This window comes from Tachypleus tridentatus, chromosome 13 (assembly GCF_004210375.1).
Source record: "Tachypleus tridentatus isolate NWPU-2018 chromosome 13, ASM421037v1, whole genome shotgun sequence".
In the NCBI taxonomy this organism is placed as follows: Eukaryota; Metazoa; Arthropoda; class Merostomata; order Xiphosura; family Limulidae; genus Tachypleus; species Tachypleus tridentatus.
This window is the reverse complement of record NC_134837.1, coordinates 194,222,914-194,247,754: the sequence shown is the minus strand read 5'-3', so window position 1 is coordinate 194,247,754 and position 24,841 is coordinate 194,222,914. Positions and strand designations below refer to the sequence as shown.

The following is a 24,841-nucleotide window of genomic DNA, read 5'->3' as shown; positions in this document are numbered from 1 at the left end:
TAATAAAAATATCTGGTTCTATTAATTGCAACTCACTACATGTGTCTTTTTCAAAAGCTACTTAGAATAATATCATCCTGGTGTTAAAAAGAAGCAACAGTGTACGAGTTAAACAATGAATTAAAAATTAGTGTTAGAAAAGAATCTAGTAATTACAAAATTAAAAAATTAGAAATTTTATTTTTAACACAATTGGAATGTTTACCTTTGTGTTACAATTGTCTCCTTTCAAATTAAAGAATTTCCACCAGATGTTTCGTTTATAGTTTGACAGTAATTTAAGAACTGCAGAGTGGGGAAGAGCTTATGTTGATAACTTAAAAAAAAAAAATTAAATCCGACTACTACAACAACGATAAAGAAGTATCGGCATTCAAAATTTAATGAAAACATTGTACTAAAAACGAAAACTTGGAATGATCATGTCAAGCCCATTAATGGGAGCTACTAATTGGATTCCCTTTCTAAAAATCAACGTTTTACAAACAAAAGGGCTACAAAATCGAGGAATTTTTTTGTATTTAAAAAAAAAAGACCCAAGTTATATCTAAACCGTTCAGTTATCTACACAGTCTTACGATGATTTCAAAGAGTAGCTGTTATGAAATATTTTGGAAACATTACAGTTAATATGTTTGAGAATGAATAACAATACATGTATACCTAAACAAGAGCCATTACACATACATTAACAAGTAAACTTCACATGCTCAGAAAAAAATGATATTTTTCACATTGCATAATTTTTTATATACATGTTCAATAGTTTACATATATTAGTAACAAAGCCTTATTATAGGAAACAATTTACAGAAAACACATTTTTGTAATTTTAAAATTATAATTAACTTTCTTAAGAAATAGACTGTGAGATACACAATTTTAAAAACTTTGTTCATACTTGCAAACATTTTCATCCCAAATCAGAAAACAAAACAAAAACAGATACTTTGTTACAGTGTTTACACTAACAGGTGTTTTCCTCTCACAAAGTGAAGATTTTTATTAAAAAAGAAACTGTTGACTATTCACATAATTTTTAGAAATTTGAAACTCAAAATTAAAACAGCAAGAAAAATCATTTTTGTGGATATTTTTATGCCAAAAAACTCTAAAATTTTATAATAAAATTCATGGGAAAAAACATTTGTGTTCCCTAATAAAAAAACCTAGAAAAGATAAGTCTCGAAATACATGTTTACTCTGCAACCATATCAAACAAAACCTTTCAGTTCAATACATCAAATGAAACATATACAGTTTATATTTATATAAGTCTTAGAACTAGATAAAATATTTTGATGACACCTTTCTTCTGTCACATTCATTCCCAATCTTCCCAGTTATCTTGGTCCTACATATTAGGAAAGATATAAATTTTGTTTAGTTGTTGAACTACAGTCTGAATTAATTTTGATATTACCATAACAACCAGAAAATAAAATAGTTCCTCATCATTTTGTTTTTATAACTTTTTTTCAAAATATTCTAATAAAGAGTGTTCAAAAGGAGACAAGATTTGTTTTCTCGCATGTTTGATACTTCGGCCAATATTCGATCACATTAGGAGGTCAATATGTGATGGGCATTTAGTGGTCACATTTTGTTTCCAACTTTTGAGGTGTAAAACAACTATAAGTTAGCTGCTAAGAGCAATAATGGTTCTGGGAAAACTGTAATTAAGTCCTTAATGAAGAAGGAAAATACTACAAAGTGCAAGAATCAATGGTTAAATTATGCATGATGATGATTTTATCTCTTTGATGTGGCAATACTCTGCTGAGGGATTATGTTGAGAAATAATACATGATGGTTGGCTGCCTACAATCTATACACCACAAGTTTCAGTGGCCTGCAGGATACAAAACTTATTTGTTTCTAAACACTCCCCATACTCTGACCGGTAAATTTTCAACACAATTTCATTATCTTATAACAAACACTATTTATTACAAGTCTACCAGTCAGTACACAATGAATCCTCAAAAAATTGTAGGAACAAAATGTCAAAACAATTAAGTAACTATTTCAGCTTCTTATGATAGAAGTTATTATCCATTAAGCTTTTATGATTCAAATAAATGTAAAGTAAAGAAAAACACCTTTAGTGTTAGATCTAGCTGTAACATTACAAGCTTCAAATACACTCTTGAGACGAAAAGAGCATAAAGTGCAAGAGCAAATATTTTCCAGATGCCTCATAGTTGTAAAACTTACTATTGTTATGCAAATAAATGTTTCCAGCAGATGTACCATGGATACTTTTAACCCAGAACAATTAGTCAAAATAACATTCTTGTCATACACTGTACCATAACCATTAGTATATTTAATATTTTAAGAAAGGTGTGAAGGTGCCAAGTAGCTAATAAGGGTTGAGGGTCTGTGGTCAGGATTAAGGGGAGGACACCCTACTGAAACAAAGGTCAAGTAGCTTTTGATCATTAGAAACACAATGTTTTCCAATATTTTGTGCAGCATTAGATCTGACAGGTGTAGGTGGCAAATTGACCACCAGAGGGAGCATATACAGAAGGTACTCTAGTATAAATTTCCCTATAACATTTAAAACATTCTCACAAATATCCTCATGTGAAAGAGTTTTGCAAATTTTATAGAATATAGACTATGAAATTATAATTATAAAAACTCTATTTTCTTTAGGCTGCAAAATGAAAAGATATATTAAGTATAGAAGTATTTCATTTGTTTGGTTCAGTAAGAGGGTGTCTTTGATTGAAACTATATCTATCAATGAATGATTAAGGCTTTAAGGTTCAAATTAATTTTATCAGTCACAAGAACAGTACTGGGGTTATTTTATAGTAAAATTTCATATAACAGTCAGTTAACTACAAACTTTTAATATCAAGGTTCCTACAAAAGTTACCAAAAGCCAGAAACTCAGTATCCAGCTAATGTGACCACAGCCCAGTACATTTTAACACAAATCTGACTACTTCATAGTATTATATCCAAGCATCATGACAGAACTCTTTACAACAGGAAGTCAGTATGTTATAAACATAAAGCTGGCATGGTATATGCAACTAAATTTCAGATAGATACAAAAACATCCATGACATTAAGAAAGAAAATGCTTAATATACTATATTGCAAAACAGACCCTGAATTAAATTTTCTCTGTATGTGTATGCAGAAAATATTAAAATTAATACCTCAAATATTCCAGCAGACTGTGCAAGTTGTTTAGCAATTTCTTCAGCTCTCTTCAGGTCTTCATCGCTCACTTCAAGATCAAAATCTTTCTCCCATTCTTCTTCTGTGCTGCAGTCTAGTGGAACATTTCAATTTATCATAATTAAATAACTAATTACTTCAGTTTCAGTAAAATGTCAAAGATTCGATGTTTTTCTTTATTAGATTTAAACATATGATTAAAAGAAATCAATTGAAAATTTCACAGAAACTTTAAAAATCTATTAATGTTGATGACAAACCATCATTTAAAGCAATGGGTTAAAAACAAATTATGAGACATGATTATATTCTGTACAGCGTTAGTGCGTGCACGAGTATTCATGTAAAAAACAACAAATAATGCCTTTTAAATGATACCAGTCATGATTACCACTTGCCAATAAAATTGTTGCACTTCTAAACATTTCTTCATTACATATAGAACTAGAGAGGCACTCAGGAGAGTGCATACCCACACTACGTAGTGTTGATCATACTTGGCTCTAAAAAAATATGAAAAATGTGTCCATACATCAATCATTATCAATGTACACAGACCTTTAATATAATTATAAGATATAATGTAGTTATAGAGTACTTTTTATACTACACAAGGGGAAAAGATCAAACAGCACGTATTGTAATTAGTTTATGTTTCAAGATCCCATTCTCATCCAGTAGTCTATGAGAATTCTAAAGTGGATCTCCTATAGCTAAGATTGAGTTTCCATATTCTAGCTTCTAAAAAAGAAGATAAGTAGTTTGTTTAATTAAATGAAAATAACACATTTATCATGAAAAACCTCTGTAGAATGGATGGCAACTGCCTGTGGTGGAGACACAAGTGTAGAGGACAATGTTTTGAAAGTCTTCTGCCTTGAAGATGAAAGGCGGAAGACTTTTGAAACGTCGTCCTCTACACTCGTGTCCCCACAACAGGCAGTTGCCATCCATTCTACAAAGTTTCATCATGAATACTCTGCCTAAACAATCTATCAAAGAACACATTTATCTATGTCAGTGTACTTTTATACACTGTAAGATAAGCTACTGTAGAGATATCTATATGAGTATGGGGATCAATGAGGTTGTCTTGAGTTAAGAATTGGGTTCATAAAGAAAACTGTTGGAGAACCACTGCTTGAAGATGTATTTATTTGACAATTTAGTGGGATTGTGAACAATTTTCATTGATATACTTACCTTTCCCAGTTGAATCACTGGAAGGAGGAGATGGTCCACTATTCCCAGTTGCTATGAGGATCATATCTCCTTTCTCTTTTGTGGTAAGATTTAACCCACTTATACCAGTAGAGTCTTCAGAAATAACTGGATTTGAAATGTCATGCACTATATGATTGTCAGGGCTGACATCAACATTAAGAGGTTCACATGGTGTTTGTTTGGATGGATCATTTTCAAAGTCTTTCTTTTGGGAACAATTTTCTGGGGAGGAAGATATGAAACTAGTTAAAAGTGATCTTTGTTCACTCACTCTATCTTCAACAGGTGTCTCTGATTCTAAAGGTCTATTTTTACTATTCTTGTTTTCTGTTGTTTGTCGGAGCTTCAATATTTCACCATTTAAATGTTTCTCTTCCTCACAAGCATAATTTATAGACTCATCTCTAGAGCTACTGGATATAACATCTTTAATGTTATCCACTGTTTCTCTATTTGATTCTAAATGAAAACCAACATCATCCATCTGCAATTTTTCTTTCTCTTTGTTGCCACAAGGACTTGAAGGTGATCCAAAATCATCATCTAAAATATAAAAACTTTTTAACATTTGGAAACTTTGATATCATAATTATGTGGGTAATTTCTTTATCTTTTTGCAACATTAACAGATGCAACACAATAGGGCACTATTTCAAAAATTGTCAAACACCAATGTTAACTTGACTGTAGTACAGATGGAATGTAAAAACTTAACTGCTCTAGTTTGTGCATTAACTGAGATATTAACAACTGTCAGATGCTGAAAATACCTCACAGGCAATAACGGTACAGTTGAAAATCCAGTTTACTTTTAGCATGAGGATATCATTAACATCTTTATACTACTGGTAATAAAGTCTTGTTCAAGGTTTTGAACCACATGTGCAATGGAAAATACAACACTTACCTGATTGTAATAGGAAAAAAACATTCCAGCAGACAAAAGTATAAAAAATGGGATGGAATAAGGTTAGTTCAATACAACAGATATGTTAACACACCAAAAACAGTAAGGATGAAAATTGCATGTTTGTATGTATATTCATCACTATTTATATATTATGCTAACAATAATATCAAAGCAAATATATAGCATTCCTAAGAAATTATGAACAAAAGCAAAATATGTAATAATATTTTAACCACCCAACACCTGCCATATCCAGTGCTGTTGAGGTATTTCACCAAATCTCTTAGGCCATCTTGGATATGACAGACACAGGCTCTATTTATACAATCAACTGTATGAAAAATACCTTGTGATGGGGTGATTCAGATAAGTAATTGTAAATATTATGAATTCTGTATTTAATGAATCAGAATTACAGTAAAGATTAAAACAATATTATTCAGTTAGTTTTTTAACAACCCCTTATTTATCATTAATTATTTGAATTAACTTCACTTTTATTAAGAACTAGGAAACCAATAAGATGCTATTGTTCTCAGAGCAGGTCAAGCAACCAAAGTGTCAACTGTTTAATTACTTTTTAAAAACAAGTCTTAAGTACCTTAAAGGATGGCTTACAGTCATCTTCTAAGCACTGACAAATAACCATGTGAGAACGTAATAGCAGCTTTAGAAATGTTTGTAGTTGATTTAAACATCATTAAATTTCACTCAACGTGCTGAAAAACCAGTGTAGATTAAGCAAACAATTGTGTACTCGTATTGGTTTTAACCGTATAACAAACATATTTACTTAAAAAAAAAATTTTCTTATGTTTAAAGACAACACAAAACTTACATTTAAATATACACTGCATGGTCAAAAGTATGTGGACACCCAACCATCACACCCATATGTGCATGTTGAGCATCTCTTTCCAAAACCATGGGCATTAATATGGAGCTAGTCCCTCTTTTGGTGGTATAACAGCCTCCATTCTTCTGGGAAGACTTTTCACTAGATTTTGGAACATGGCCACAGATATTTACTCCTATTCAGCCACAAGAGCATTAGTGATGTCAGGCGAGAAAACATGGCTTGCAGCCAGCATTCCAATTAATCCCAAAGGTGTTTGATGGGGTCGGGGTCAGGGCTCTGTGCAGGCCAAGCAAGTTCTTCCACACCACCCTAGGCAAACCATGTCTTTATGGACCTCACTTTGTGCACAGGGACATTGTCATGCTGAAACAAAAAAGGTCCTTCCCCAAACTGTTGCCACAAAGGTGGAAGCTCACAATTCTCTAGAATGTCATTGTATGCTGTAGCATTAAGATTTCCCTTCACTGAAACTAAAGAGCCCTAGACCATTATTCCTCCTCCACAAAAGTTTACAGTTGGCACTATGCATTTGGGCAGGTAGTGTTCTCCTGGCATTTGCCAAACCCAGATTCGTCCATCAGACTGCCAGATAGTGCCAGATCCCAATAGCAGTGTGCTTTACACCACTCCAGCCAATGCTTGACACTGCACACAGTGATCTTAGGCTTGTGTGTGGTTGCTTGGCCATGGAAATCCATTTTATGAAACTCCCAACAAACAGTTCTTGTGCTGACATTGTTTCCAGAGGCAGTTTGGAACTTGGTAGTAAGTATTGCAACTGTAGACAGACAATTTTTATGCACTTCAACACTTGGTGGTCCCATTCTGTGAGTTTGTGTGGTCTACCACTTCATGGCTAAGCTGTTGTTGCTCCTAAATGTTTCTCTTTTACAATAACAGCACTTATAGTTGACTGGTGCAAACTCTAGCAGGGCAGAAATTTAGTGAACTGACCTGTTGGAAAGGTGGCATCCTATGACAGTGCCATGTTGAAAGTCATTGAGCTCTTCAGTATGACCCATTCTACTGCCAATGTTTCTCTATGGAGATTGCATGGTTGTATGCTTGGTTTCATGTAACTGTTAGCAATAGGTGTGACTGGAATAGCCAAACCCACTAGTTAGAAGGAGTGTCCACATACTTTTGGCCATGTTTGTATATACGCATACTAGTAAATTATCAGTGAAAATTCACAGGATATGCAAAATATTTTGCACACACTGATTTCAACAACCATCTACATACCTTGATGTTTTAGTAAACCTATGTAATCAATCCTGAGTCCAACCCCTTACCATCTTCATCCCCTATTCTCAATGAAAATTTTAAACACTTACAACTAAAAAGCTGTTTTACATAATCCGTTGTATGTCCATTTCAGTTTTCATGTCAAACCCCTTTGACCTTAATGACAAAAGTCCAAATTTAGTCATTTCTAAAATTTCAGTTGAGATTATTTCCCTGAACAATTTATATGTTCATATCAATTTTTAGCTAATTTGTCCAATCATGTCTGACACCACAAATATTCACATGACCCTCCACTTTAGGGATCCCCTCACAAATCTTTCTCAACATTTTTTTTTTCTTTTATAATCCAAGGAACTCAAGGGCCTACATGCAAAATTTAGTCATTTGGTCAAAAACCTTGAATGAATTTAACAAACCGAGAAAACAGATGCATGTGTAACAGAGAATTATCATACACAAATAGTTCACTGTTAAAAAATACTTGAGTTATTGGATTTCTTTTCTGATACATTGTTATGTATACACAAAAAAGTGAGACATAAATAGGAAGATAAAATATTAAGAGAAAACTAACACAGCTACTTGAGGAATAAATGAAACAAACAGTTTCATTCTCCAGTTCACACTGTAAAAATTATTAAAAAAACCAAAACCTATCACATAAAAAATTTGAGGGAATTCTTCTGAACTCTTGACTACCAAAACAAAATCTTCAATTGCTGAAGTTATTACACATGCTCAACCTGTAAAATTAGTGATTCTATTACAATATGAAGCTCTCAATATTACAGTATTACTGCAAATGCTTATAATTCATGGACCAGCCTAGATTTAACATGTGAAAATGTTTTAAGTAAACATTACATGAAAAGAGAACAAACCTATTTCGATTAATGTACCTAACTACAAAAACAATGATTATAAGGAAAGTGTATGACAGCAGCAACTACACATAGAAGACAAGCAAAATAATTTTTGACAGGTTTTATACGTATCTTACAATCAACACTAGAGGCAATGTTGCAATTTTTGTAGAAAATCCATTGAGTAAAAGATTTGAAAACAATATTTTCCAAAGTAATAGCTCTGACAACTATTTTTACACTTTATCTGAAAGTTACAATCAAATCATTTACTCATCATATTTAAATTTAGGAAGAATATGTTTTCAAATCCAGTAACATATACTTCAAATAATAATAACAATAAATTTGAACACATGAAAATGTAACTTATTTTATGCATAAAACAAAAGCACTGTAAAGCATATATGCAGATCTCCCATGAAGTTGTGTAACTGAGTCATACATGCATGGCTTTCCTAAAGAACTCTATAAAGTGAAGTTATAAAAGGTCAGTTTATGCACAGGTAATAAGAATAATAGGATAAAGTGCAAACAAATCCAAGCAATTATTAAATGCTTTCCTCATCAATAAACACCTTTGACACAAAAGTTGTTTCTGCATATACTATTCAGTGGCTGTCGATACTGACTGGTATTCTTACAGATGTTTGCTGGTGTTGTAGCAACAGACATTTTCAAACATAAAGAAATAAGTGAGTTTTCAGACAATGCTTTAATTATCACTAACCATTATGTACTTCGTTATTTCTGATGAAAACACAAAAATAAAAGACATTTAGTGTTTACTTTTGAAGTTGTAAGGCTTATGTTTATTTAACGTATTTTACTTGAAACAAAATATTTTTTTATTTATGACATTATTTACATATTAATACTATTAAATAAATGCTGAATATTAAATATCTGTATTATTCAAGGTAAATTAAATATGATGTTTAACTGTTTAACATTTGTACAACTTACTAGTACCTTACTGTTGCCAAACTTCATATATATTATTATTCATTACTGAAATGCCACAATTTTAAAATAAATGTTACATTTTTTACATCATTCACAAAAATAATACACTGCATATTATATGTACTTTCCATAACTGATCCTGTCATAACAGGTTATGACCTTCAATATTTTAATTCAAGGGAGTTAAACAACCCCATCAGTCATGAAAAAGATTAGAAACCTAGACAAGTATGATATATATATGGAGAAACTGATTTTTCCACTGAATCCATTTTGTTTGAAGAAATAAAAAATAACTAAATATCATAGATGTATGAATAAAACATTGAAACATTAGTTGTCTTTCTAATCAGACAAACTTACCATCTCCCCAGTCCAGGTCCTCTGATGGTAACTGCTGGTTAGCTCTTTGGACAAGTTCAGCTCTCTTTATTTCAGCTTCTTTCAGCTGCTGAACACGAAAGAAGTAGCTGCCAGAATTCATTATGAGACACTGCTGTTGGAACCTATTTTATTTATACATTACTAAGTCAGATTAATTATTATTGTAAAAATACTGAATGTATTTAAAGCTTAAATAAATACAGATGAAAACACCTATCCACTTATAATGCCTCAAAAATAAATTAAAATATCTAAAGAATTGTCACTAAAGGTTCCAAGACTCGTACCTTATTTCCTAATATTTTAAAAATAACATCTCATTTTTAATGCATATACCTTCAAACAGCAACATGCAGAATTCATTCTGTATCATCTACTGTTACATAAATAAATGAACTGAAATACTATAATAAAGTATACATTTCTTATAGGTTTATAAAGTTTTCTGATAATGTTTGCAGCTCACTATACATTATGTTTTATCACATAATGTTACCAAACATATTTTTATTGCTCTAACTGATAAATGTGCAAATCCTAACCATCAATAAAGTGACAAAGGTTAATTATTTGTACTAACACTAGAAGCAGTAATTTGTTGAAACCTAATCTACCTTACAAAAGACATTCATTTTCATAAGAAAGAACATTATATGTTTTCCTCACATTTCATCAAATCAGTACTGCAAACTTATATTAAAAAACAGTTTTTTAAGCTTCAACAGGTTAATGGCTTTCAGTATTCACACTTAAGATCTATTACGTGTAAAGATAAATTTTAAAACCAATATTATGCACCAATACTACAGCTCAAGTACTCAACTGAAGGTTTACAGGGTGTACCAAAACCAACAAGAGTCTGAGGAATTATAAATGTAACAAGTTTGTTTCAGTCAGTACAGGAATATGGAAGTAGCAACGATTAATATCAAATGAAATTTTTTTAACTAACCTCTTTTATTCTCACTCTACAGTGTATTATCTGCACTGAAATTCTGTCAGGAAATTTACTTCCTTCACATGTGGTCTAAACATCCATTTTGGTTTTTTTAGACCACCCTGTTGTTTGTTGCAATCTTGATAATTTGTTAAAGACTTTTTTATATTCCTAAAATAAAGGCTTAACAAATTATAAAATTCTGTTTAAATTGACTGGACTCTAAATGCCATTTAAAGTTCCATTCTTCAGGTTATGTTGTTCAGATTTACATTTTAATTAAAGTAAAATACATGTTGACAAATATGTATTATGTGAATACCTGCATATATTTAGAATTAAGAATAACTTCAGAATAAATATTAATACTATAGAAAAAAGAAACTTTCTGTGTATCTCTGTATCACACATATGAACAATAGGAATTAGTCATAAATACACAATAATTCTCTTCAGCTGTAATAAAATTAAAACCATTGCACAAGGAGCTAAACCTACAGAATGTGATCTTTTCTTTTAACTAGACTATAGTTAACATAATATTATCTAATTAATACTACTTCTCTGGACTAAAACTTTGAAGCACAAGAGTCATGGGAACATAATGTCAATAAATGCACTAAGTTTAATACTATAAATTACTAGCATCAAGAAACATAGATTACACATTGTTTTTAAACAAGTAAGTGAAATTGAATCACTCATTTATTGATTACTTCACATGAAATAGACTTGAATATATACACCTACATGCATATTCATACCTTAGTTACTGCAACTAACTTGTATTTACATGCTTAGACATTTTCAAAATATCTTAATTATCACAATTTACTCCAGGAAAGTTTAGTTTGCCTTAAAAGGACAAGAAATTTTGAACTCTGTCAGTTTTGTGTTACTACTTTATGAATAAAGTGTGAGAACAATATACTGATGTAGCGTAGTTGTTTTCTGCCTTTTTCATCAAGTATTCTTCATCAGTTCATCTTATCAAAGTGTAAAAAGCTATTGATAAGGTTAAGTAAAAAAAACAATACACATTTAATGCCCCCACTCATTTTCTTTTTTTTTTATGCAGCTGTCTCCCCACACTTCTTGAGGGTTTTTTTTAATTATCTTTTTTATCATGCAAAGAAACAAAGAAAATTTCTGGATAAGAAATGAGATGAACAGAGTTGATTCCTTTTGTCTCTTTTTCATAATTTGTTTTAAATTCTGTACCGTTTTGATGACAAAATAGAACAAAGAATACTCAAGTTTGACATGAACTTTCAAAAAAATGACAATCATGAAAAAAAGGTGAAACTTTCATTCAAAAATGTCATTTAAAAAAACAAAAGGTTGTCCTCCTGACACTAAACACTTTTTGTTTTGTTTTTGCCTAAGCTGTTAGAGTAAAAGTGCTTGTGTATAAACAACAGAGATAAACCTTGCACATTAAACTTTCAGAAACTAACATATGTTGCGTGAAAACAAGCCAAAATATACATCTAGACATACACTTAATTTCTACAACAGTTGTGCATGTCATGATTGCTTATCAAACTTTTGTTTGGAACTTCATTTAAAAAAATCTTATTACTGAACACAAAAAAAAGCAAAATTAACTTACCAATTTTGCATATAAATTTCTCACTTGACCACACTCAACCATAATTTTTGAGATTTCCTCTTGATGTGCATTTAAATCAAAGACCTCCAACCATGTTTCATACAGTTCTGGTGGACTTTCTGGTTCACGGCAATATGTCTTTGGATCAACTCTGATAGCATGAAGCTGAGACTATATCATAAAAGAAATGGTAAACAATACAGTGCTATTTTCACATGTTTCATCACTTCTTTGCAACCTCTATGACAATATTTTTATGACTATATCATCAATTTTTAATTTTTTGTATTACTGTATGCAATTGCAAATAGTCCACAGCTTTTCTGGGAATACTGATTTATAAGCCAAATTGTCTAAATTTTCTAATTATACTATAGTCACACAGTGTATTATCATTGCAATATGTATACATATATGGTATAAACTGATTATAGATTTGAGATATTAACATTTTACTGATTAAAAACATGTTTTGATAAATACCTCCATTCACAAAAAATTATTTTTCTCTTGAAGTTGTGCTATTCTGCTTTAGAGCACTGTATGCCACAGCTTTGTGAAACTTCCATCTTAACTTCAGATTAAAACATGTTAATTTTCACTAACTTGTGATGACATATAATGCAGCAAAACCCTCCAACTATAGCAGTGTGACACACCTCCCTGCACAAATGTGCCTTCTATATTCACACTTGGAAATCCAAGAAGATGGATAGAAATGTGCAGAAGGTGATTATCTATCATAAACATAATTTCAATTAAAGAAAATGTTAACTTCTCATAAAATCACACATCTCCATACACAGAAAGGTAGAATCCCATATTAAGATGGTGGATGGACTGAGAAATATTCACCTAGATGAGCTTCCTTCCATAAGTTGTCAAAGGAAACTCATTAGCACAACAAGCTATGGCAGGAGCTCCATAAAAGTACACCCATGGTCAAATGCATCTTATCCAGAGTATTTTCTTTGCCCACTGAGTGGGATTAAAAGAAGCAAAAGGTCTGAACAGGGTTGCAAGGATGGACCAAATCGGTACATGCCCATCATGGTATTTGCCACCCGCTGTCTGATGGTGAATAAACATAGTGAGGTTTGAGCTCATTCAGACAGTGCCCTGTGTGCACACCTTCTCAACAAGTTAAAACCAGTTGAGTCCTACATAACAGTTGAATATTAAATAATATAATTTATTCCACCATCAGATACAGAGGGTTCAGGCCACTGCAGAAATAGGAATTATAATAAATTCTTACAGATGTACAAGCATGATACAGTGATATGCTCCCAAATTTTACTTGGCAATTGTGATATATCTATGTGAAGTTGTGTAAACTGCACAACACTCCAAAAACACCTCAGCCCCACTTCTCACCACAGATAAACATTCTAGCCCCAAAGACATTTTGGTTCAATTGACAAGGATTCTTCATAGTCTGCCATCCCAGCTGATAGGTATTTGTAAATGGCAAGGGTATCCCATACTCCACATGAAGGGGGAGAGAATTTGCCTAGAGAGAATGTGCCTAGATTCCCATCAGGCACCTGCCAGTGAGGTTTTTGTTGTTTTTTTAATAGTGACATTGCAATGGGTAACTGCAAATCCTATTTTTAAAAGTCAGCAACTGTTAATCAGAGAAGTGAACAAATGTAAAACTTTGGTGCTAGCTTTTTTTCATGACAGACCCTGAAATGAATACAGAGTGGAAGAGACTATTAAATGCTTTTTGTATAACCATAAGTTGAACCACAGTGGCCTTGTGGAACATCTCATCTCTCAGTGGACACTGGCTGGGCCAGGGAAGATGATTTGAGTTCCTTTTGTTATCTTGGTCTGATAACTATACCCTGTAAATCAACAATAACCACCTACTGAGATCCAAAAGTAGAAAAAGGTGATGAAGGAATAAGTAAATGAATATACACAATCTGTTATAGGTGCACCATTAAATGAAGAATGGAGACAAAACAATCAGATGGTAGAGATAGTATAATATGAGACAAATGACAATGGGGTAATCCATATTTCAGCCTGAAGAAAAGGGCAGAAAAGCTGAAAAGGGAGAACTCGAGTAAACATACAAACATCTCTCATCAGAGGGGCATATACAAGAACCTATGAGCTAATAAATTTAATCCATAACTGAGTGAGGAGACAGACTTCAGTGAGAGGAGTTGTACCAGTTACAACAAGACTGTGAGAGAAACCACAAAGAGGAAGATTGTGGCAACACACTGATTGGCCCCAATAGGACAAAGGAGTTTGAAAGAGCAGTATCAAAAGTTCAGGAGGAAAGAAGAGCACATCCATGTCATGTACAAGAGCCATCAACAGAAACTAGGAATAAGACTCCTGTCCAGAGAGAGAAAAATATCTATCAGATGTTTGATAGGGACCAAGAAAAATCATGAAGAACCACAACAATAATCCAAGAAGTTGGAAGGAGACAGCAGATAAAGAAGTAAAGAAAGAGGGTAGAAAAGGGGAAAAAAAGAATGGAAGCTGTGACTTGAGGAAGGTGGAAGAAATACTACCAAAAACACAAGAAAGAATAAACTTACTGGTCCTGGGAGAACAACTTCATGAAATAAGAGGAATATGTTACAAAGTAAGAATGTTAAATAGAAATGGTTACAGCAAAACCAGGTGATAAGCATTTCCTGGACACTGGCACACAGAAGAGATAGAAGGATGATAGGAGTTGGACAGCTACTTGATGAGAGAGGTTGAGTGGACAATCTCATATGCAGAAATAAAGGGCTGTCTTTTCCCAAAGAAAAAGAAAACCAATGTGTGAGTGTGGAGCAGTATGGATGAAAAGTTGGGAAGGGGAAAACAGGGTTGAGACTCAAAGAGATTGGGGAATTAATCAAGATTGGGATAGACTTTAAGAAGCCACCAAAGGGACCTCTTAAGGGGTATTTTGAAACTGAGAAAGGATATGAAGAAAGAGAAGGAAAGGAGGACCTCCATTGTTGAAAAGATGACAGACCAGACTAAAGGCACAGACAGCCAGGGCTGCAGAGTGAGATGCAACAATCAGAATATAGGAAGTCAACAAAGAGCAGTGCATCAAGGCAACAAAATGAGGAACAATGAGAAAGCAGAAAAACAAGAAAAACAGGAGAGACGTGGGTAAGGAAACAACCTGTGGATAGGATATGGTAATGCCATGAAGACAGCTTGCAAAGATGTTTTATGCCCCCAGAACATGACAGATGATTAACACATTTGAATGGCATAGGGCCAGAACCACATATGAACACTAATATCTTTACGTACATATAAATGGGAAAGGAAAGAAGAAGATATATTATGCATTAGGAATATGTGTTACTCATTATGTAGCCACTAATAAACACTAACCATGAGTGTCAATGCACAGAGAGCTAATGGTTATGTCTCAATCTTATCTTCTAACGTACATGAAGTAGTAATCAACCAGTCTTAATCATTATAGTCTGGGTGAGCTTGTGAAGAAGTAATGGTCTATAGCAAAATGTCATCATTAGTATGTAACATGCAATAAATAAATCATTATGTCTAAACCTAAATTCAAATGGCATGTAAAGAAGTATATAACCAGCTCTGATCTTTATAAAACCATGTGGGCATGTTAAGAAGCAAAGAACAACAACTACAAAAAATATCCATTATTTGTAAATACTGAGATCTAATCAACTTTAACAGAATAGTATTGTCTATGTGTGACTTGTCAAAGAACAATCGATGAGAGTTTAACATTACCAGCAATGGATACACATTATGTAGTGATAAATATTAGTCATTAAGGGAACAGGTTAGAAAGTAATAAACAAAGTCTATACATCATTGTCCAAGTGCTGTAAGCTAAGGAAAACTAAGCAATATGAAAATATTATCACCTAAGTGTAAGTAATAAGGGGTACTGAAGAAAAACTATCCATGAACTCCACATATGCATGTCAGAGAGAAATTAGATTGAAAATTCATCTATCATAGGTACATATCAAGGAGTAAGTATGACTAAACAGTACCTACTAAGCATACATATTAAAAGTAATGAACTATAATGGAACATCATGCTCTAAGTAACATAAAGAATGAGGAACTGTGACCAAACTGTGTTTTATACAAGAGTGTATAATGCACTAGAAATAAACATTAATATCTAAGTATACATGTTAAGAATAAGCCACTATTTCTAAATGTTGTGCATATGGAAAGAATCAATGAACCATGACCAAACATAATTTCCAATGTGTACATGAAAAGAAGTAATCAAGTACGTCAAAACATTAACCTCAAGAGTGACATGTTAAGAAGTAATGAAGTACATCAAAACATTAACCTCAAGAGTTACATATTAAGAAGTAATGAAGTACGTCAAACATTAACCTCAAGAGTTACATATTAAGAAGTAATGAAATACGTCAAACATCAACCTCAAGAGTGACGTGTTAAGAAGTAATGAAGTACGTCAAACATTAACCTCAAGAGTTACATATTAAGAAGTAATGAAGTACGTCAAACATTAACCTCAAGAGTGACGTGTTAAGAAGTAATGTAGTACGTCAAACATTAACCTCAAGAGTGACGTGTTAAGAAGTAATGAAGTACGTCAAACATTAACCTCAAGAGTTACATATTAAGAAGTAATGAGGTACGTCAAACATTAACCTCAAGAGTTACGTGTTAAGAAGTAATGAACTTAAAGTTAATATCTTCAATGTATGAAGAAAGAACTTGAACTAAACCTTTACTCAAACATGTAATTAACCATGGCTAAGCACATCTTCCATGTGTACATGCTAAAGAATAAGGAACTGGGATCAAACATGGAAAAGTTAATAAAGTCAGACTAAGCATTATCTTCCATGTGTACATACTAAAGAATAAGGAACTGGGATCAAACATGGAAAGGTTAATCAAGTCAGACTAAGCATTATCTTCCATGTGTACATACTAAAGAATAAGGAACTGGGATCAAACACAGAAAGGTTAATCAAGTCAGACTCAGCATTATTTTCCATGTGTACATACTAAAGAATAAGGAACTAGGATCAAATATGGAAAGGTTAATCAAGTCAGACTAAGCATTATCTTCCATGGGTATGTGTGAGAAATTATCTGGAATACAAAAGGATACCAGAACAAAATATTGATAACTATGTATGATGAACTGTAACTAGACCTTAACATCCATGTTAACAAGGTACATAATAAGAATAAATGCAATATTCTATGTGGTATTAAAAATTAATTAATTATGATAAAACATTGTAGTCCACACAGTAACCATTTAAAGAGTAACAAACTGGTTGAGCTAGATTTCTAAACAATATATCATATGTGGACATGTCAAGGAATACTAAATGATGTCTAAACACTAGGTCTTATGTTAACAAAGAATAAATTATATCTTAATAATAACTTCTATGTCTTAATTCGTAAGGTAGGAATAACAAGGAATAAAATAGAGGAAGCAAAGTGAAATGAGAAGTAAAAGATGAATGCAGCATTGACAGAGAGAAGAAAGGAAATCACAGGTAGAAAGCATGTGTGTGGCCAGAAGCATTGAAAGACATTCAGTTGGTAGAGAAGTACTGAGTGGAAAATGTTCTCAGTTTCATCCCTCCTCAAAAAATGGTCCTTACATCAAAATGAACATCCACCATACATTCAATGATGTTACATTACTTTTCTTCTTAGTGTATTTTTCAACCTCAGTAGCACCTTTTGCAAAACACAATGGCTGTCACAATCTCAAAAGGCAAAGAACATTTTAAATTGATGGTAACTATGGGTGATATTTGCACCTACATCAACAGGAAAACCATTTGTTAATTTATGTTGAAAGGTTGAAAATACAGAAGCAGACTTGAAATAGTCACTGTGATAACTCTCAGTAAAAAGAAACATGCCTTAGCACACCTGTACCAAGGATGCAGATGATGTATTTGCACAAAGAGCTGTGTTGTACTCCTGTAAGTGGAGAGTTTTGCTGTATGATACCTCATTGTGCAATTGTGCAAGTTCACAATTTCACATGAATTCTGGGTGGGAGTTTCACAAGGCTAGTGGTATACAAATCTCTAAATCAGAATAGCACAAGTTCAAGAGGAAAACAGCTTTCTGTGTACAGAGGTAAGTGACTATATTGAAATAACTTGATAGGACTGCATAATAGGATATTTAATTAAGGACAGATCTGAATTTATATTGGTTGAATTTAACGAAGAAATTGACTGAACATAAAGTGTAATACAGTGTGAATACTATCTTTATTAGAAACTAAAAAAAAAATGTGTGTGTTTGTGCATTTGCTTATGATGGACTGTCACTTCCTTGAGAAATTTCTGATTGAAGACTCAATAAAGCAAAGGTCAACAGTAAGTAAATGAAAGGTTTCTATTCAAAACAAAATCTTGCATTTATATAGCACAACTGTGTTACCATGGGACTAGTCATTCTCATTCCACATTTATCATGGACACGATCTCTAGATATTACCTGTACAATTAATGAAGAACATTACCCTTAATACCATAAAACTAGGTTGGTTTTAGCAATGTTCACCACTGGTGGTAACAGGTATCACCTATTTCAACAAAGGAAACTTGAAACAAGCAAAACTTGATTTTTCTTAACCACATGTTATGTGAACACCTGCAAATATTCAGAATTAAGAATAATTTCAGAAAAAATATATAATTATACCACAGAAAAAAGAAACTTACTGTATATCTCTATATCCCACATATACACATATCATCTTACTGTTGAAACTTGGTCACAAATGCCTTCACCATTTCTAAAATAAGATTTTGTCTCAATCCTAGTTAGTTACAAATAGTAAACAGTTTTAAATATTGATAGCAATATAAAATATGTTAGACTTGATCTAATCTAAAAGTACATGTTTGGATTAAATGTTATTTATTAAATATAAACTTTCTTAAGCAAAAAGTCTCAGTTAACATTTTCTTAGTCTTTTGTTAGTACCTGTAACCAATGCTTCTTCCCAATTTTTTCAGTTCATGTGCAGCAGTATCAAGTCAATGTATCACAACTTTTTTTTTTTAGGGGTAAGAATTATTTTTAGGCCATTGATCTTATTGGATCATTGGGCCACTTTGCAATGCTACTGGTTGGTCATTTGGGCTTTAAGCCTATTGGCTGCCAGGGTCATTATGGCCATCAACATGTTAAGATTCCTTACCATTACTGATGATGTGGGTGGCTGGAATAATGAAGTGTACAGCATGTGATTGGTGGTTGTGTGGTCATGTGACTTAGAGAGAACACTGCACATAACACTACTTCCATTGGCTTCTACAATATGCAAGAATACTAGATGTTTTCTAACATCTTTTGTTAATTTAGGAATGTTTTTAGATTTTTTTCCAAGTCTCAGTGTATTCAGTTTTCACACAACAGAGTTACAGCTCTCCTAAAAATATTCATATTAATAGATTTTCTAACATCTATTAACACTTAATCACACCTATAAAGTAATGAGATAAAACCCTGTAAATATTCATTTCTAATTTTGAGCTAATAAGACTATAGAAAATGTAGCTAGCAAACAGCACTCATTGCTTACTTCTGATCAAATAGTTAGATTTGACCACACTTAAGAGTGCATTCACACCTACAATACACATTTCTGCAGCAGCAATTGTTTTTGTCTCAATGTTAGAAAAGTGTGAAATGTTTGGCAATTATAGTAACACTTATACAGTTCAATTATTTTTTTGGAAGTTTTTATAAATAGTTGTAGAACTTCACAAGTTTTTGTCATGCCCTTTAGTTTTTGTATTTAGAATGTAGCTATCATTCAGTGATGACGAGAAACCCACTTGTTGAGAAATTTATATGCAAAAACGGCTCGTTTGGGCTGAGAAAACACTTTACATAGAAGAGTAACAACGTTTCACCTTCTTCGGTCATCACAGGTTCACAAAGAAAGAGGTAACTGACCGAAGCTGACCACATGTTTGAAAGGGGTTGTGCAACTGTGTGTCGAAATGTAGAGGGCGGTATTAGATGTTAGAATATATAATTTTATTTATTATATTAATATAGGTATAAAGGCGTTCCTTTATATTGGTTTATTTTGGGTTTAAGTTGTTGTATAAGTAAGGCTTCTTTAATTTTACGTTTGTTTATGTTTGTTTCTTTATTTAGTATTTGAGTGTTTTCTATGGTTATGTTGTGTTTATTTGACTTGCAGTGTTCGAAAACGTGTGAAGGTGACTTTTTATGTTATTTAAATCTGGTTTCCATTTTTCTACTTGTTTCTCCAATATAGAATATAGAAGTCGTGGCAGTTATCACATTGTATTTTATAAATAATGTTGGTGTGGTGTTTGTCAGTGTAGTTTTACATAGTATAGACCTCAGTTTTGTGCCGGTTTTGAATAAATTTGGTATTAATTGGAATGTCATATTTTTGTTACTAATTCTATGTAAAGTGTTTTCTCAGCCCAAACGAGCCGTTTTTGCATATAAATAGCTATCATTCTGACCTTGAAAATGCATGAGTAAAGATAGCAGATCTTAATTTACCTGCTTTTTTCTCCAATCATGTTTAAAGTAACTTCTAGTGACTCTGTAATTGGCTACAAAAACTGTCTATTTATGTGCATAATTTTTGTGCTTAACATCAAAAAATTACTTAATGGACTATCTGTGCTGTGTCCATCATGGACAACAAAACATAGTTTTAATATCATAAACGTTCAAGGCTTCTGTTCCTTAGCCACTTGGAGGGTGCCATGCACACATATGCAGTGATAAAATAAATTATCAATCAATACAAGAAACACTATTTTCTCACTGTATGGGTGTTACAAAGTAATTAATAAAGGCTGGTTATGCCTTACAAATTATATATTACAGCAGTTAACGTATAAATGTTGGATTTGGATATTGTATATAAGAATGCACTATTATTTTCATACGTACTTAGCTCTCTCAATATGAGCTCAGTCAATTTTGACCTACTATCTGACCTCTTTGTACTTGTTTAAAGCATTTGGAAAGTTAATAATTCTAGCTTTCAGTGCAGTGTGTATATCTTCACAAAATTTGGCAGTTAATATTAAAAGTTTTCACATAACAGAAAAAAAACATTTTTAGTGAAGCATATTTAATAAACTAAAATAAAGATTTGTTCAAGAATATATTAAAAAGTTGTTTTGAATAGTCCACGAATGAAGTAATTTCCATTTTAAGGTTAAGAAAACTTTTCATCTCAAAAATTTCAAACTTCCTTTGCCTAATCCCAAAACCTCCTAAACACATATTAAATGGTTTCTTTTTTCCTGTAAAATTTTATATTTCATTTGTTATTTTCTCAAGCCTAACAAATAACAGGATTAGTCAATTTTACTGTCCTCATAACCACTAAAAACAGAAGAAATAAATCAAAATTCCCATTTTTATTTTTTCTAGAATGACTTAACATTGTAATACGAAACTATATTAGTTTATTCTAAGTACCTTTAAGCTCGTAACAGTATACATCTATTTATAATTAAATATTATTGCCCCCTGAGCCATGTCTAGCTACTATGCATGCCATAATAAGTTGTAAACCACTGAGGGCTCATGCAGCTCATGTAACACTAATGAATTACATTACCTACTTGTTGCTCCCATGCTTGCCTTGGGAAACATTTGTATTATATTATTATTTATTTTACCCAATATAATCTTAATTATCCTAAAAAGATCCATATTGTGATATTTTAGTTACTTTTATAATAACAAATGAAAAATAAACATGAAAACAAAAATAAATTACTGACCCATCTTTTTTTCTTGCTGTCAATTATACTTTAGCCAACATATTCTATACTTTTTAACTTTTATTTAATTAAATAATGGACCAAAGAACACAGACTAATTATGTACAATAAAAAAAAGCAGACAGTTTCCCCTAACTCTCAAAATGTTTCTGGCTTTCTAACTATGTGAAAGAGGCATTACAAATTCATCAAAGCTAGTTGTTAACTTTCCCTTGGGAACAAAACTCGTACTCTGAGTAAAATTTACATTTATCTGTTCAGAACAAAACATTAAACAACACATCATTTGCTAGATGAAAACCTCAACTTTCTATCAGTTACAGATAACATGTAATTAAGTGTAAAACAGAACTATTAACAAAGCCTGAAAGAGAGGATGTGAAAGATTGGTGTGGCAGAAGTGTGATTTTCTATTTATATCTCTCTAACCAAACAAAATTGAAGGCTATAATAATTATAGTTTGTCTGAGCAGTGACAATATTATTTGGAGAAATTCACATTTAATTTTGTACATTTTAAAAGAAAGGTGGATAAAATAGAGAAGAGTAGATGCCTAAAGAAAATGTGTTAGTGTGTAACACGAAGGGAAGTTAAAGATTTTTTAAAGCATTACATTAAAGAATTAATAATCTAAAACTTAAATACTATTAAAAATAAATTATTAATTAAATGTTGATGCCATATTAATTGGTAAAACATAAAGTAGTTTATTAAAAATTTGAATGTATGACACTAAAAATTGGTCATAAATAGTAAATGATACCTGGGATGAAAGGGTTAACATTGAAGGTACATCAACTTTTGAATCAATGCATTCTAATCAATATCAGTTTTAATTTTGTTGTATATTGATTTACAGCAACAATTATTTACACTTTTAGTTCTGATATATATAGTTCACTTAATTTGGATCAGATGTTATGAATAATGTTTATTGATTAAAATAAACCTCATATTTACTAGTATATAAGAGTATATAACAGTAATCTTATATATAACAATTCTGTAACTGCAGCATTTAAAGTTTCTTTATCCAACATGGCTAAAATACAAAGAAAATGCTTCTGTTGATTTTCAATCTAGTTTGCCTATTCCTACTGTAAATAAACACATTAGGCCCAAGTAGTATCCAGTAAGAACACGATCATAACACAGTTTGCTCCAAACAAGAAATATAAAAATTTGTGTGTTATTCATGTACATCAGTGTCCAAAAAAAATCAAAAGATTTCTGCTACAAACAAATTCAGAACTGTTCAGCAAAACAAAACAACTGTGCACTGAGAGCAAAGGGGTACAAGTGAGCACAAGTGAAAATAGTAAAATCTTTACTTGTACTGATAATGGTAAATCTACAGAACTGCTGGTTGGCTTCCAGTAGTCTGTGTGACTACTGTCTGGATGCTTAGGTTGAGGATAAACAAATCAATAGTAACAGAAAAAAAAAAGAGAGAGAGATGGAACTATGGAAATATCCCACTTGAATTCTCAAGCCAAAGACTTTTTCAGTCATCTGAAATCCAAAGGTTACATGCTACACCAAATGCATGGCATACAATCATAAGCCATCCCAAGCTGTTTGTACATATTTCTATATAATCTCTTCAAATGAACCACCTATCTAAAAGTCCATAAGGAAACACTCATCCTAGCTTGAGATTTAAAAGCAGCCTCCAGCATGTACTCATGACCTTCAGACATCTAGTCACCTCTTATGTCTTGAGCCAAATTGTATGGAAATATAGAAATGTTGCATAGGTGTACCTACACAAATAAAATTATATTCTATTCATTTTATAGAAAGGTGAAATTAGTAGCCAATTCAGTTATGCCAAATGTTTAAAGCTGTATTGTACAACCAAGTTTTGTTGATGAAGCACACTCATGTTAAAATTAAAAGCTATTTTTTAAGTAAACTAACAAACATAAAACACACCTAGAACATTAGTAAAATTTAGTAATATGAGAAAAATATTCATACCTCCCACCTATCCAATATCAAAGGCTTTGAATTATGAATAATCACCACCTCTTCTTCATCAGGTTCTTGGTAGGGCATAAAAACATCTGTGATATTTTCCAGTAAAGAAGTTATCCCTTCTTTGGCTTTACCAGCCACAGATTCTGTATTGTCAACCTTAAGTAAGAGACAATATTCAGTATATTAATAAAGTAATGGATATGTACAATTAGTTTATATACTGAAATATAAAACATATTTTCCCAAATTTGGTAACAAATCTCATACTATGTACAGACAGCTGAGCACTACAGTTTTAACATAACATACAGACCAACTGGTTCATCAGGAACTGTATTTGTCCTTTTATCCTCGAGGAAAAGGCATTATTTTTCAGGAAGTAATTGATTAACCTTTTAAATTATTGTAAAGTTCCAGCCTCTGCTATTTCTTACAGTGAATTTTTCCACAAATCTGTTAGAAAAATAACACTGCCTTAACTAGAACCCAAACAGCTCTCGTCAACCCAGCTTGATTAATGACAGAAAGTCCTATCCAAGCTTTATATATTTTTAAGTCTGGAAATATACCCTACATTTACTTCTGAAGTGACAAGGAAATCTCTTTTGTCTTGTATATTTTTAAAGTGAAATGTATTAATCCAAAAACTTTACACTCTATGGATTTCTTATATGACTAATCAATGACAAATTCATGTGTTGTTACCTTCCAATCCTTTCTCCAGGAGAGAATTTGGGACGTAAAAATTTTATGTCATTTGAACAAATGTGTATGTGCAAGTGTTGTTATCTTCACCTTTAAGGCTGTTGAGTTTACTACTTATACATGATTGCACATACTCTAGCAGGAAAGAATG

General features: G+C 32.1%; 1 protein-coding gene across 1 annotated transcript; it reads right to left on the bottom strand.

Moving 5' to 3' along the window:
- On the bottom strand, positions 1 to 24,141 carry LOC143239920 (uncharacterized). Its single transcript, XM_076481572.1, has 6 exons — positions 23,986 to 24,141; positions 12,208 to 12,378; positions 9,638 to 9,780; positions 4,405 to 4,968; positions 3,180 to 3,295; positions 1 to 1,354 (listed from the first exon to the last, which is right to left on the bottom strand). The coding sequence occupies exons 2-6, from the start codon at positions 12,216 to 12,218 to the stop codon at positions 1,325 to 1,327; spliced, it is 864 nt and encodes a 287-aa protein (XP_076337687.1). The 5' UTR covers positions 12,219 to 12,378; positions 23,986 to 24,141; the 3' UTR covers positions 1 to 1,324.
- Positions 24,142 to 24,841: the final 700 nt, after the last annotated feature.